This window comes from Myiozetetes cayanensis, unplaced genomic scaffold (genome assembly GCF_022539395.1).
Source record: "Myiozetetes cayanensis isolate MyiCay16 unplaced genomic scaffold, myiCay2020 scf4, whole genome shotgun sequence".
Taxonomy (NCBI): Eukaryota; Metazoa; Chordata; class Aves; order Passeriformes; family Tyrannidae; genus Myiozetetes; species Myiozetetes cayanensis.
Genome location: NW_026087631.1, coordinates 1508986 through 1525010, shown reverse-complemented (window position 1 = coordinate 1525010; position 16025 = coordinate 1508986). Strand labels below are relative to the sequence as shown.

Below are 16025 nucleotides of genomic sequence, written 5' to 3'. Positions count from 1 at the left end.
ATTAATGGAAAATAGAAACTCTGAACATAGCCAAGGCAATATGTCTAAGATGTAATTGCATTTTAGATATAAAATGCATCTTTACAAAGATTTTCCTGAACCTGAAGTAGTTATGTTGCAGCTGGCAACAAGAAAACTGAAAGTCCCAGGGAGCAGTAAGAGACAGTAATGATATTTTCCTATTAATACCAGTTGGCAGATAATGAAAACACCATGCAGATACCCTCCTCACACTAAGCAATACCATGGCTGTTAATAGACCAGTGGAGTGAAGAAGAGGGCGAATACAGTCACAGCTGGAGTCAGCCCAAGTAGCAGATTCAGCCACTGAAAAGAGAGGAGACTCTTCCTGAACTGCTCAGTGTCACTCAAGTGGTACAAAACCAGAGTTATGCTGACTTATAGTTCTTCAGTTTATTAAGATTGGTTCAAGTGAGGTCTTGAAAACAGGGGAAAAACCCCACTTTCCAACCTCCTCCCGCCCACTGTGAGGCAGGAGCTAATCTGCTCTGAAGGAGTGGCACCAAAAAAGCATTAATGTTGTTAGCAATTGGTGACTTCTCACAGAGACACTGAAGCACCCATTTGCCATCTGGACAACCTCTCTGGAGAGGTTTGCTGCGTACTGGGGGCTCACATTTGCAAAGTCACAAAGAGGCTGCCAAGCCAGGTAAAACCAGAGGACTTTTATCCACTCCTGCTCTTTCACACAGAGTTGAATGATGCTGCAAGAAGGAGGCTGCAAAATATCAAAAGGGGCTTCACATCCCTCAGGAAGGTGTTGAAGGGGTTGGAAACAGAGGTATTGTATCCTCTATGCTCCCAGCTGGGGGCTGGAACCAAGGAAGAAGGGGAGGAATGGATCAAGTGAATTATTGACTGCATGGCTCGTGCCATGCTCAGAGTTTGGGGTTCTGCAGTCTGGGGTGCACCTTCAAAAGACCAGGCATTGATTCTAGGTGGGGATCACCTGCCTGGCTGTGAGCATGTTCTGGGAAGGAAGATGGTTGGACTTCTTAGCAGAGCTCTAAACTGCGTTCAGCAGGGGAAGGGGATGTATTTCCAAGTGTCAGAGAGGGACAAGGAAACAAGAGCACTTCCAGGAAGCAGCAAGGAAACACCCGTAAATCATCCCCAAGGAGTTAGGGAGGGCTCCTCCCAAAAGGTGAAGAGGTCAGTAGCCCAGATGAAGTGTCTCTACACCACTGCATGCAGCACGGGTAACAAGCATGAGGAGTTGGAGATCATGGTGAAATCAGAAGACTGTGACCTAGCTGCTATCACAAATGAGAAGGGAGAATTGATATCAACAGATATGGGGAAGGACGGAGTATTCGATGAGTTCTTCACCTCAGTCTTCACTGATCACCAGGCTTCCCATGTCTCTGAAGTCCCCAACCATCTAGGTGGATTTGAGGGAGTGAAGTCCTTCACACTGGCCAGTGAAAAGCAGCTTTGAGACCACTTGGTGAGGCTGAATAGCCATGAGTCTGTGGGACCTGGTGAGATGCATCCAGGGATCCTGAGGATACATTCTGGTGTTGCTGGCAGGCACTTCCCCATCATATTTGAAAAGTCATGGTGGTCAGGTGAAGTCTCCAATGACTGGAAAAAAGGAAACATGACTACTATTTTTAAAAAGGGGAGAAAGGGAGACCCAGGGAACTGTAGACTGATGAACCTCACTTCTCTCTGGGAAGATCCTGGAGCAAACTCTCCTTGAAGCTATGCTAAGGCACATAAAAGACATGTTCTGAGACAGCCAGCAGGGCTTTACTAAGGGCACATCATGTTTGGCCAATCTGGTGGGCTTCTAGGATGGAGTGGCTGCAACAGTCAACAAGCAAAGACCAACCAATGTCGTCTGTCTAGACTTCTCCAAGCCCCTTGACAAAGTCCCACACAACATCCTTGCCTCCAGACTGGAGAAAAACTGAACTAATTGTCTTCAAATTGGACATGGATTTTTGGTTTGTAAGCAACTGGCTGATGGATGCAGCCAGAGAGATGTAGTCAGTGTCCAGGTGGAGCTGGTGACAAGTGGTGTCCCTCAGCTTTGTCCTGGTGAGACCCCACCCGGAGTGCTGCAACCAGCTCTGGCATCTTCAGCACAGGAAAGACATGGACCTGTTAGAGAGGGCTGTGAGAACAAGCAGAGGGCTGGAGCACCTCTCCTACTGAGAAAGCTGGGGTTGTGCAGCCTAGAGCAGAGAAGACTCTGGGCAGATCTTATTGCAGCCTTCCAATATCTATAGGAAAAAAAGGAGAGCTACTTTTTATGCAGACTGATAGTGATAGGTCAAGGGGGGGGGAAGCATTTTAATCTTTAGAATAATTTAAATTAGGTATTATAAGAAATTCTTTGCTCAGAGTGTAGTGAGGCACTGCAGCAGCTTGCCCAGAGAAGCTCTGGATGCCTCATCCCTGAAAATGTTCAAGGCCATATTGAAAAGAATATTTTGTCCACTGTTAACTGTAAATTTTAAACCAATATCTATTGGAAGATTATGTTATTCTTAGGCGTTCATTAATTAAATTTCCAGTTATTTCCTGTCTTTATAAATTTGTTTTCCTAGACTATACTTGGCTGTTCTTAAAAATAAGGGCACAATGTAGAACAAGGAAAAGGAACACCATTAAAAGCAATTATTGGATTTACTTTTGCACATTGAGCTGACGTGTATTCTAGAAGACATATTTCAATAGCTCACAATCTTTCCGCTTTGAAATAGCAGCTACTTGCAAACCAGAAAAAAGTATTGAGTTTTAGGAAGTGTAGTATTTGAACTGCTGTAGACAATGCCTTGCAGAACTAAAAAACCTATTGCTTTCCTTTAGGAATGTAAGTATTTGACATCATAAATTTGTAAACAGCAGAAATTTCCATTGGCACACAAAATTCCTCTCATTCATAAGATCGTTCATTTTCAAAAATCAAAAAAGAAAGTATGAATCATGCCAATAACAGAAATCTCTTCTCTGGTGGTGTTGTTTTCTAGTGAAAGATAATGGTTTAAAACACAATTGCTAGTAAAACAGAGGTTGCATAGAAAAGCAATAAAATTAGATCTAATTCAAAATGAGGTATCTTTTGACATACAGATTTCTTACTGTGGTGAATGACACTAATACAGTTATATTTAAAATTATGTTACAAGTATGTTCTTATAGTATTTTCATTGTAAAGGACACAGAAGTAGAACTCAAAGGCAATTATATTGAAATTAGGACTTTCAGTAATAGCTGGCAGTACCCACTGGACATCTTAGGTGTAATAGAGACAGTTCATCTTCCCCTTAAACAGAGGCATTTAACAAATTCTGTGATAAAAATACCCTTTTCCTTCTGTGGGTAAGAACTGAGGTAGTATTGTTCTACAAGAGCTTGGAATATAAGCTCTCCGTTTTGTAGTGACAGGACAAAGGGTAACAGTTTGAAACTGAAGGAGGGTAGAATTAGTTCTAGATTGGATCTAAGGAAGGAATCCTTTACAAGATTAGCGAGCTGTGGATGTCCCATCATGGGAAGTGTGAATGGTCAGCTTGGACTGGACTTGGAAAAACCTGGCCCAGTAAAAGATGTCCCTGCCTGTGACAGAGGGGTTGGGGTCTCTTCCAACTGAAACTGATGTGTTATTCCATGAAAATTAGATTCACAGGTGTCCAAAGTCAAGTTGGAGAGCACTATCTGGATCCCCTGTGCACCACTGGCCTTGTATTTTACATGACTTAAATGTTACAGAATCTTTTTTTAGGGAAGTGCTAAGCTGAACTTAAAGGTTGCTAGTGGCTGAGAATTTATGAGTCTTTTGTAAGTTGTCTCATGGTTACTTTTCCTGAAAAACAGAGCTTCTGTTTCTAGTTCAGATATGTCAGTTCAAGTTTTAGCCTTCTGCCTTAAGTTTGCTGCAGCATTAAAATATCCTGGGTTTAGAGAATGATTTTGCATGGGTAAATATTGACAAGCAAATGGACTTGTGAACAACACTGTCCAATCGAGTAAAAAATGTGTGGGGTTTATGTTATTTGTTTCTTCTGACTGCCCCCCAGTTTATCTGCACCACTCTTACCTGTGAACAAGAAAAATCTCTTCAGTAAGACTATCTGCAATGCTAAATAAGTACTTACACAGTGTCTCTATTCAAGTACTTTCTGTTTAAATATCCAACACTTCTGATGCTAGAGTTTGCACTAACATTTTTGGTTGTTAACTGTGTCTGCATCCCTAGCTGTTTGTAAAGTTGGAACTCTCATAATGTCCATCCCAATTCTATAAGCACAGAGCTTGTGATTTCCATTCCTACAATTTTTAGTGAATATTAGACTATGACAGAATTCTAGAAATAGAATTTCAAACAATGTCAAAACAGATGTCTTACAGAAGTTTATTACACAAATATCCATACTTGACCAACCAAATGTATAATTTCAATAGAAAAAAATTTGGTAGGGTAGTTTCACATAGCCTGATTTCTCTAAGCCCACTTTAATTGCTACTATTTTATCCTATTTCATTATCTAATAATAATTTAAAGAGTTGTCCTCTCTGATTTTAAGACCAATTTCAATTTTTCTTAGAGTTTTTTAACTTTGCCTTTAATCAGAACTTGTTTAAGATCTGCTGTAACACCTAGAGACCAGTTTGAGTGGGTTTCGTTTAGATAGTAATATAACTGCAGAAGTTTGCAACTGGAATAAACAACAAACCTATTCTCTTCTTCTAAAAGATTGAATGCTAGAATGTTAAAAAGAAAACATCAAAATCAGTATATTTTTTTTTTCTAAGTGGAAGTCTGACGAGCATATCCTTCACTGCTTTGTTTTTTAAATAGGACTGACTTAAGTGACATTCTACTGCTCAAAGCTGAAAACACCTCATCTATAACAAAAAAAAAAAAACCACAAGATGTAAATATCATTTTACTTAACTGCACTCATAAGCTTAGGACCATGTAAATTCTCAGATTAAAAAGTATTGATTTATTAAACAAAAAGTACATGTAAAACTAGGTTTCTGAAGGCCTACACTATATACACTTAGATAATTATATATAAACAGATTATTAAACAGCAAGCAACATAACTTTTTACCAGCAAACTTATTTTTACACAACTTGAAAAATTCCAATAAATGTCCACAAAATCCTGTAATCTGAAACCATTAATAGAAGACCTTTATCATCATTTTAGTGATAGCATTAGCTCATACTGCTTAGTCCTTAAAATCTTATTTAATACACTAGTATAAGACTGCTTAGCACAGAAGTTTCGATTACATTAGTACTTGAATTTGCAAGCAGGTAAAATCTTATAGTATGCTGGGAAAAAAAAAAAAAGGCAGGAAAACTGCTACAACCTTCTATACAAAAAGTTGTTTAAGCTTAAAAAAGTTAACTGAAAATCCCAAGAAGGACAATTTTCTTGCAGAACAGAAAGTAAATGCAAATAACTGTGGGTGTGTTCTCACTTTGAGTATTGAAAATGAGTAAATGTGTTATTTGGTCTTAAAAAAAACAACAGATTACATTCATTTTTCGGAATTAGAAAATAATTTTCTAAATTATCCCCTCTTACAAAATCAGATCTCTTTTTAAGATCATGTTTTATGTTCCACTGCTTCAGCTACAACATAAAATGTCTCCATCTTTCATCTTTGCCTGTTTATATTTTGTTTGGGTGAATATTTGCTTTCAGCAGGTCTGTATGCAAATTAGCGACTAATGCTGTTGAACTTGAAAATAAATATGTTGACTTAAAATGTGAAACAGCATCTAATGAAGGCTCTGCTGCCCCTTGTTTTTACCTGTATTTAGTGGAAACAACTACAGTAACAAATAAATGATTCGTTATGATTTTGATGTAATTCTGATCATCTATATTTTCCAGTGTTTACTATTCAGGTGGATAAAAAGAGGATTTTTCAGACATTCACTAGTGATTTAGAGGTTTTTGATCTTCAGAGCTGAAGACTGAGTAACACTTTCGTAGTGTAGGAAGGAGCAGACTCTGTGAAAAAGAGAAAAAAGAAATACATCTCAGATTTTAGCTGTGTAATCCAGCACAAATTAATGAAACCCTTAACTAGAAACAGCTGGGCTTGGTTTTACTTCAAAGGTACTCTACAAGTGATCTCTGTGCTATCTCTCAGAAATTCTGCTGGTTTGTATTTTGCACGAGCTATTCCTTCTCCAGTCTGTTTTTCAAAAGCAGGTGTTGGCTTAATCCATGGCAGAGAAGTTCAGAAGCACGAAATACAAGAGTGATCCATGATCCAAACGCATCATAAAAAGCATGGAGGTAAGTTTTGTCCTGTGTGTCCCTGAGCTGCCTTGCCCCAAAGGAACATGGACTGGACTGTTCTCCGTAGGTCCAAATGCAAGTTTCAGGCAGCCAGGAGAACTTCACATGTCATAAGCATGTAAACACAACTCCACCACTACATGTTTTATGACTATCTCTAAAGCCCAAATTATGACCTCAGTTTTTCCTCCATTCTTTCCTTCCCTACATTTTTAACCACCACTGTCACCAGTGTTGGAATCTGGCGCCTTTATAGCAGATTTCACTTTAGAAACAGCATGAATACTCCAGTGCTCAGATCATGGACATTAAGGGGGAAAAAGTCCAGTATCAGAACATGAAAACAATTCTGAAGCCACATCCTATGGCCTTTCTTCATATTTCTCTTTTACCAGGTCTCATGGGACCACTGCACAGATCACTTAAATGATCTGCAAGGAATGAAAAGATATCAAAATATTCATTCCACAAACGTCATTTCTACACACAAACTCTCAAAGGGATTAAAGCAGAGTCTACGGGGTATTCTGGCTCACAGGAAACTTCCCCTTTGTCTCCTAACATTTTACTAAAGGCTCAGTAAATCAACAGTTTCTTAATGATGGTAAATGTAAGACAAAGTAGCAAAGTGAAGCAATATGCAAAGCTTCAGGTGATGTGCAATAAAGAAAAAAGCAGAGATTTTACTCTGATTGTACAGCAGTTAAACAATCATTGCCCTGACACAGATAATATTGTTAAAGAATGTTCTGCTAGTACAAAGACCCTTTCATATATATAATATGCTTCTCTTTGAGGAGGAGAAGCACTCCAGGAATTTGACATCACTAATGCTAATCCCAAGTGAGGTAATTAAATCTAGGGAATGAGAATAAACTTTGTATACATTACTGGTGAATTAAGGTTAATGCATGTACAAACACACAATTAAGTTTCTACACATTACTTCAATATCAAGTTTCCTAGTTAGAGCCCAATCTTTTAACAAAACACACCTGGCATTTTCACTATCAGTCTTATTCAACACCATAATGGACAACTGCAGTTTAAGGAGTTATGGCTTGTACTCTCAAAAATAAATGTTCCCAGCAGGTGCCTGCACTTATATCCAAGGGAGCAGGAAGCTTACTGCAAGTTAACACATACCCCTTTCCTTTAGGTCGTCAATGTACGCCTTCATAAACTCTTTGTCAACTTGCTCACGTTCACGTTCACTTTCTATAATTTCTTCAGTGTCCTCGCATACAATCGTTTCAGCTGGACCACTCCTGAGACTTACGAATCTAGACAGAGATTAGCAGAAGAAAATATGCTACAGACTGCTGATTTAGAATCTAGACAGAGATTAGCAGAAGAAAATATGCTACAGGCTGCTGAACGTCACTGGTCGACATGAATGACATTGAAGAAATTGCTGCTGGAGCCAGAAGGAGAACTGTAAAGAACATCGGCTCAAATTGGCATTATGGCACTGTTAGGATACACCTACTATTGGAAACACAGATTTCAAATGGTACCTTCTCTATACTCCACTTTCCATATAAATATGATCAGATTTATCTCTTTCTGTCTATCTACATAAATCATTCTTTGTAACAATAGGTACATTTCTTTATTATGGAATTTCTGACAGACTACACTGTAATCTCACATCTGTTGATAAGCAATACAAACTCCATCCTAACAACATTGCCTGGCAATCTGGAATTTTGCTGGTATCACTTAGGCAACAGTACATACTTCCATTTTTTTTGTTGTTATACATTAATAATAATTATTTTTTGCTTGTTATTAATAATTTGGTTGTTAACAATAATTATTTTTTGTTGTGATTACATTAATAGTTAATAATTCTCTTTTACAACGCATGCCTGGACTTGCATTACATTGCATTTGCAAGCTTCCTGAAGGTGCATGTTGCATATGAAAAACTAGGTGGTTACATAAACAACTTGCTTAATGTCCAACTTAAGTGCACTGCATTCTGAAAATCTCTAATTTTCACTCCAAGAAAGGAAAAAACATCAACAAAATTGTTGCTTTCAAATGAACAAATGTTTCAGCAAATCATACGGCTTTCCAAAAGCTCATGAATTGCTGTGAGTCTGTGATCAGCTGACTTTGGCTGGCCAAGTGCCCACCAAGAAGCTCTCTCTCTCTCCCACTTCTCAGCAAGACAAGTGGAAAACAGCAGATGAAAAAGTTGTAAGTTGAGAGAGCTTAACGAGAAAAATAAAAGCTATGCACTAGAGCAAAGCAAAGCAAAGCAAAAACCCAATTCCCTACTTCTCAACAGGTCATGTCTAGCCACTTCCTGGGAAGCAGAGGCTCAGTTTACATAGCTGGTTTCCTTGGAAGACAAAAAAACCTTAATAACAAGTGACCAACCTTCACTCTCCTTTCTCCTGGCTTTGAGTATGACACCCTATGGGTCAGCTGGGGTCAACTGCTCCAGCTGTGTCCCTTCCCAAGCGTGACCACCACAACTGCAGAGTAAAAGGCCTCCTAGTCTTATCCTGTGTGCAGCAATAAGGTGGCATTTCACAGCAAAGAACTTCTAAAATCACGGGACCTTATTTAACCTTTTACTATCCACGTGTCCCTCTCCCAGCAAGATGCTTTGGGCAGCACTGAGCTTATCAACAGCTAACTGCCAGGCTACTGGCCCTCCTCTGAGACAGCTGCTATGACCCCATCTACCCAGGAATAGCAGTTTAGGCAGGTTTACAATGCAGGTAACCAGCAGGTGAAAATCAGAAAGGTGCAGATCCTTTAATAATTTCCAATTTTTGTAGTGCCCCCTTTGCCACTCTGATATTAACTGGGTCAGAATTTGTGGAAACTGATGCCCACGAGAGTATTTATCTTGGTTGCCTGTACCTAATTTTCTTAAGAACATTTTCCCTTTCTCTCTCACTTTTACTTACTTCAAGCCTGTGGTAGACTCACAGATGGCTGTGGGTACCTCGACCAGGTCATCACCACTGACAACCAGCAAACTGAGCTTTGGCATATTGACAAGAGCTCGTGGAAGATAAGTCAGCTTGTTTTTCTGTAAGAGAAGTGTCTGCAATTGATCTAACCTGTAAAGATATAAAAGATAAAGATGACTTAAAATACTTTTTTCAGACAGGAACATCTATCCAAAACAGCAATACTGACTTAATCTTGTGTATAATAGGATCAATTACGTGCAACGTCTTTGACTTCTCAAAAAAAAATCACTCAAACCCCACTTTCACAGATTTTCATCAACTTTAATGGAAATCTCCAGTCATGGTTCAGCATTATAGATATTAATAGTACACCTCTGACAAGTAATCAAGAGCATACTGAAGATAAAAGGTTACAAAATTTACTGTGCTTTCATACAGAAGATGTTGACAGAACATGATATAAAACCTCATCATGTGCACCCTGGAAGTAATGAAAAATATAGCTCATCAGCTCACAGCTTTGTCCATGTGCTGGTTTCTGTGAACCAGGTATGTCTGTGCCAGGCAGTAAGTCCCCATCTATTGTTTTTCAGTAATTAGTACTGTGGGGAGCAAGAGAAAGACTAGCTCCTAGTCATAAGACTCTTCCAAGCTGTCCCACTGAAATCAATTCAAAGACAGTGTTTCATGGAGGAATTTTTGCTTTATTTTCCCCTAGCTTCTCCTAATGTGATAGAAATTTGTGGCTCTGCATCTATTCCTTGGAGTAGGCAGAAGACAAAAAGCATAGCAAATTGATGAAAAAGGTTTGTCTCTTTGGACTGCAAGGGTCCGTTCCTCAAACACTGCTGCAGGCTATTGCTTGTCTGGTCCACGTGGTCCATTTGAACTCAGAGGAAGATATTAAGTAAGGCATCATAGTTATTAATCACAGACATTGTTATTAGTCACAGACATCGCTATTAATCACATTACTTTTGTGGTAGTTCGCTGAGGTTCCTTGGCACTACAGGCACTGCAGTCATGAGTCCAAATAAGAGTATCAGTTTACTGGGACAGGGGGCATATCCTGACACTTCGTAGTCTTTGGAATGCAAATGAGCCCAAGGAATCTCAAAAATCAAAACCCAAAGTCAAGCAAAGAAAACCTTATTTTTTTCGTGTCTGATTATGGTATTTTAGTATCAGGTCTGCAACTCAGGGGAAAAATGATCCTTAGGTTGAGTGGGTGTCCTTCCATAAAAGAAAAATACCCTCTTAAAAGCTCTTTGAAGTTGATGAAATCTCTGGTCAGTCCCCCTGGAGAACAGTGGCAGGTTTATTCTGTTTGTAGCTAGTGCACGGGAATTACTAACACAAATTAAGACCTCAGCCCTGCCCTCAGAATAATCTGTGATTACACAATGTCCGAGAAAAGCCTTTTTGCCCAGCAACAAAGGCCTTGAGAAAGTTAGGACTGAACGAGTTTTCTGTGAAATTTCTTCTGCCTCAGGGATTTCTATTCCCAGATCAACAAATAACCCAGAGTATTTTTTTAATAAGTTTTAGTTAATAAGTTTTTTCGTTTACTTACGGCCATACAAAGTTTTGTAAATCAAGTCACCACGGGACTCCAGAGTGAATAAATAGGCCCAAGAATAAGAAAAGAGCTATCTTAGGCTAACAAGTCCCATTGAAAGGATCAGTGTGGTTTGGCTTAAAACTAGTTCTAGTGGGTCCCTAAACTGGAAGAGTGAGTATGTGTGTGCACAAGCATGTATGCTTCACAGGAGAAGGGGAGGATTGTCAGTGATTTTTTCAATCTTACCAATATTTTTCTACTTTACTAAGGAAACTTGACAGGTTGTCTCAGTAACCTGAATATGTTTTAGTTTATCTTTTCCTCCTCCCCACCTACACTCCAGAGGGTTACTGCTGCCAGCTCCCCGTGGTGAGTCCCCTTTGCTGGACCTGGGGAAGAGCACACCCCATTAACTTACCGAAAACCAGTGCTCAGATACAACAATAAATTACCATGAAAGCAGCAGAAAATTCATCCAGTTCACTGATTACCATCAATGAGATAGAAAAAGTAGTTTCTGTTGTCTGACATAGCCCATCAATACTAATGGAATGTTGACATGCAAAAACATCCGATACATTTCCACATGTGGGGGTTTTTTTCACGTGGTTTTTCAATAAATGTGTTTCCTGGAAGCTTATTAATTTCTAAATGACTGATTAGTTCATAAACCTGTCAGTGAATTAAAACATAAACTACCTGTCTATGTCTTCTGGGAGGTCTTTCAGGTTGTTGCTGCTGATATCCAAGCACTGCAAATTCGACATCCGGAGCACACAAATTGGAATAGAATGGAACTTGTTTGCTGACACATCCACAACTGTCACTTGTTTCAGGTTACTTAGCTAGAACGAAGCAGTGCTCTGTGTTAGCCAAATTTTGCAAATACAAAAAGACATTTCACTCATCAACCATTTCTATTCCCCTCAAAGCACTAAGGAAGATAAGAGTTTATTATTTTTTTACTCAATGTTTTACCAGCCTAATCTGTTAGTCATCATTTTATAGGAGAAAGGGATTCAGAAATTGCTACTTCCCAAAATGTTCATCCCCTTTCTAATATCACCAGGGGGTTCAATGAAATTTTCATTCTTTAAAACCCTACAGTTTCAGATGACAAGTTGAACCAGAAAATTACTTGGTTTTGAAGTGACAAAACACAATTTATATGACTAATACAAGTTACCATTCCTAAAATCAGAGATTTGATAAATCCTATCAAAATTACATAAATTCCCATTGCCATAACTCTATTATGCACTGAGAGTGCATTGCTAGGACACCATTAGAAAATGAAACTACCAATTTAATGCAACAGAAAATTTGGTTCACTATTTTTCAAAGATCTTTAACAATACATCTTCCATACTGCAAACTAAATATATAATAAGAGCTTTCTATTTGAGTACTTTTCAAAGGAATTACATTTTTAAGTAATGAACCTTTAGTGCCATAAAGGTTAACTACAAATGTAAAATATACCTGGTTAAGAAATTAATGTGTTAAATGAAGTTCTCTCTGTACCAAATCAATTATTCACATTATCAGTGTTCATAAAACCATGCAGATAGCTAAAGTGAATATCAAAGGAGTATAAATGTTAACCAAAAACACTAGTTTATGACGGAAATTATATTTCTGAGTTTCTAATCATATGTCACCATCACCACCCAGCTCTACAGATCCTGACACAGAAGAAAAAGTAGCAAAAAAAATTCCTTGTCCTTTGCTGAAGGTATCTTAGAATGTAGAAAATAAGGAGGAACAAAAGCCCCAAAACAAATACATTTTCCACTTCCAGAGTAAGCAGAATGCATGCAACAGCAGAAGTTAAGGGAAAAAAATCAAAAAGTAATGAAAAACATCCCAAATAATTGAAAATTATTTTCTTTATTAGTATTTACTAATTGTTTTTTATATTTTCTGTTCAAACTCCTTCTTACTGTAGTATTGGGAGACTTTCATCTTAGTTTGACCATTGCTATGTAACACTTTCTCATTCAGAGTTGGTGTTGTGTCAGAGCCAGTTTGGTTTGAGGTTCTTTGTATTTTTTTTGTTTGTGGGGTGTAGGTTATTGGATTCTTTGGGGCTTTGTGGGCTTTACTTGCTTGCTTGTTTTCTCCAGTTATAACCTCACGTAACTGCAAAATCTTAACATGTGGAGAAATATTTTCAGGGACTTTTTCTGGAGCTATTCTGTTACAGGTGGCTACGTGGTTAAGTTTGTCTTTTGGAAACGTAATAGGGGTTCAGAGTTCCTCAAATTAAAGGTATAATTTCAGAATCTCCCCCCACCATCTTAAAACAGCCCTGGAGCAGGTGAGGCACCACTCTGAGCATGTCTCACTGTGGATTCAGAGCAAGCAAGCAAGCCCACTTCTCACTTCCAAACCATTTTGTCTTTTTGAGGACTGACTCCTAGCAATGAACACTTACTAAAAATGTAAATTTTCCATACTGAATCTTTTTCCCAACAAAACAGAACCTCCTTTTGAACAGGGAAAGCACAGTGACTGTTCTAGATCGTAGCAGCAAAAGAACATAGAAAATAAGTGGCATAGAAAATAATTTATACTTTGTGGTTTCAAATTACCACCACAGTTTTAAATCCCAAGCAAATATTTCAAGTTTCCCTGAACGATTTGAACTCAGAACAATTTGCTAAAGCTGTTGGTACATTTTTTGAACAAGGTCTCCCCACAAAAAAATATTGCAGGCACAGAATTAAAGCAATATCCCAGGGGCTTAAACACCAAAGTGCTCTGAAACCATCCCCAAAGAAGAAAAGCCACCTTCTCTAGACACAAAGCAGCAGATGCTTGGTGAAATAAACTGGCATTACTGTTCACCCAAGTTCCTAAACACTTTGCTTTCACATGCAGTCACCTGTCACACAAACAACTTGCTAACATTAACTCTAGATGGTAATATTATATTTTTTCAGCAGCAGTAACTAGTCTTACACATTTTCCTAACACTGCTTTATTGAATTAAATGTTATAAGCAATACTAACACAGCAATATTTTTTTGTAAGAAACACAGCTGTTTCTTCCATTTTTGGTTTAATAGGGAAAAGATATTATTTTAATACTTTAATATTGATTAGATTAAAACATACGTATTTCAGGAGTTTGTATTCCCGTAAAGACGTACCAACAAAATATAAGGTCATGGACTCCACTGATGCAAATTTTGGTTCACCATGCCACAGAATACATGGAGCCATGATTGCACTGTGTATGCTGCAAGACCTCAGTACCTGTTCTTTTGGGGTAATATTTAATAAAACCTGTCCATCTTGCAGAGTATGTTGAAACTTAATGGAGTTTTTAATTTAGTCTGTTTCTGAGGTGTTACCAACAAGTACCTGTGATAGGGTATTGGAAATTATGGCAGCTGTGTATTAAATTTCCTAAAGGAAAACCCCGTGTGTTCCATTTCTTCTTGAAGAACTGATTGATTCTTGCACTTTTTATAGCATTTCATTTTCAAACAAGCATGTCTCCCTCCTAAAAACTATATTTAATCGTCTAGCTACCTGGGCACACTTATTGTGGTACTTATGTTTAATCATTCTTGCCATTTTTATTTGACAAACTCGCCTGTTTTACCTATCCTCATAGTTTTGTTTGTAGAAATAATTCAGATAACTTGTAAAGCTCCTCTGCTTTTCCTTCCCTCTGGCAGTTTAAACCTTCAGTTGAAAGAAAAGGACACCATGTCCTGGGCTGAACAACTATTGGATTAACAGGTGTGATTTTATTTTTGTTCTGCTTTTTTGCTATGAAAGGAATTTACTGATAAGGTTGGATGACAGTTTCTCACAGGTTGCCTTCTACCTAGCACCAACAAATTAAGAGGAATAAAGTTGTGTCAAATACCATATTTTTCAGTTACATTTAAACACTCTGCAATAGAAACCGCAACCCAATGAAGTTAATTATGACAAGACCTACAAAGGATTGACCCAGAAATGTCTGTCCATGCACTACAAATCTGCTTTCGCCCTGAAATTTCAAACTCAGTGAAGTCAAAGACAATTTGTACCACTTCAGTAGTATAGGTTATCACTTATACTGCCTTCCAAAACGTGTGTTGCCTCCCAAACAACATAGTTTGGGACCCAGCATCTCATTAGCTCACTGAACACAGTGACAAGGTGATCACAGGTGATCACAGGTGATCATAGAGCAATGAGAGCAGGACTGTCATCACACAGTTAAAATCCATAAGAATGTGGATCATGTGTTTAAATCTAAGTATAGCCGTTGTTCCAAGCCAACAGGCAAGTGCATGAAATTAAGTACCCAATTAATGATTTCCTGGGCTGAAACCAAAACGAGACTGCTGTCTAAAAAAAATAAATTTATGTTGATTAGTTACATTAAATTTTCATAGCATTACTGCTGCAGCTACACACGGTCTGCATACATTATTGCATTTCACCATCATGAAATCGTCTCATCTCCAAATCTCCAAAACTTGTAAATTAAGGACACGCATTAGAAATGAAAACTAGGCTCCCCCAGAAGTCAGTTACACATTCCACATCAACTTAAACAGATCCAGTAGCTCACTTTGGGAACATACTCATCATTTGTTTTAATTAAAACCACCACGAGAGGAAGAACAGCAATGTTAGGAGCAATGGGCATCAACTGACCTCTCCAGACTGTTTTGAGACAAACTGTCCTTGAATCTGTCAAAAAAACCTTTTTTAAGGTACATCCTGTTCCTTACCATGGGATGACCAAAACTGCTCACTTTCGCAACAGAATATAGACAAAGCCAAAACCACTTTTAATTTCTGCTCCAAAATGCATAGCAATTGAAGGGATGCTATTCAGATGGTGCCATCCTAATTACCACTTCAGTATGTACAACAATTCTGGTTTGCCATGACAGAACATTGCAGCCTGTGAAGTTACCTTCCTGATTTAAAAAACTGAGTATGTTCATTTAAGCTTATTCTGAAACCCAGAATAAATCACTGTTTTCCAAAATGTGGCATGGGAAAAACACCCAAAAGATAAGGATGTTTATTCTGTAGCAACTTAAAAAAGATATTATAAGCAAAGATGACAGCTAAAATAAAGAATTATAACACACTGACTCTTGTTTTTGTTTTACATTGATAAAATAGTAAACATTCACTTGAAAGGAAAAAATTGTCAAGTATGTTTGAAGAGGTAAAATCAGCAGAAGGGGACCAGGTAATGATATAAGA

The 16025-nt window shown here is 38.1% G+C and overlaps 1 protein-coding gene across 1 annotated transcript in view; it reads right to left on the bottom strand.

Moving 5' to 3' along the window:
• Window positions 1-5955: 5955 nt before the first annotated feature.
• LRRC2 (leucine rich repeat containing 2) overlaps window positions 5956-16025 on the bottom strand; it is a 54321-nt gene continuing 44251 nt past the window's right edge. Inside the window, exons 5-8 of the mRNA XM_050329163.1 lie at window positions 11496-11641; window positions 9227-9382; window positions 7446-7582; window positions 5956-6005 (exon numbers count right to left, since the gene is read on the bottom strand). Coding sequence (XP_050185120.1) covers window positions 5956-6005; window positions 7446-7582; window positions 9227-9382; window positions 11496-11641 — 489 coding nt within the window. The remainder of the gene's footprint in view (window positions 6006-7445; window positions 7583-9226; window positions 9383-11495; window positions 11642-16025) is intronic.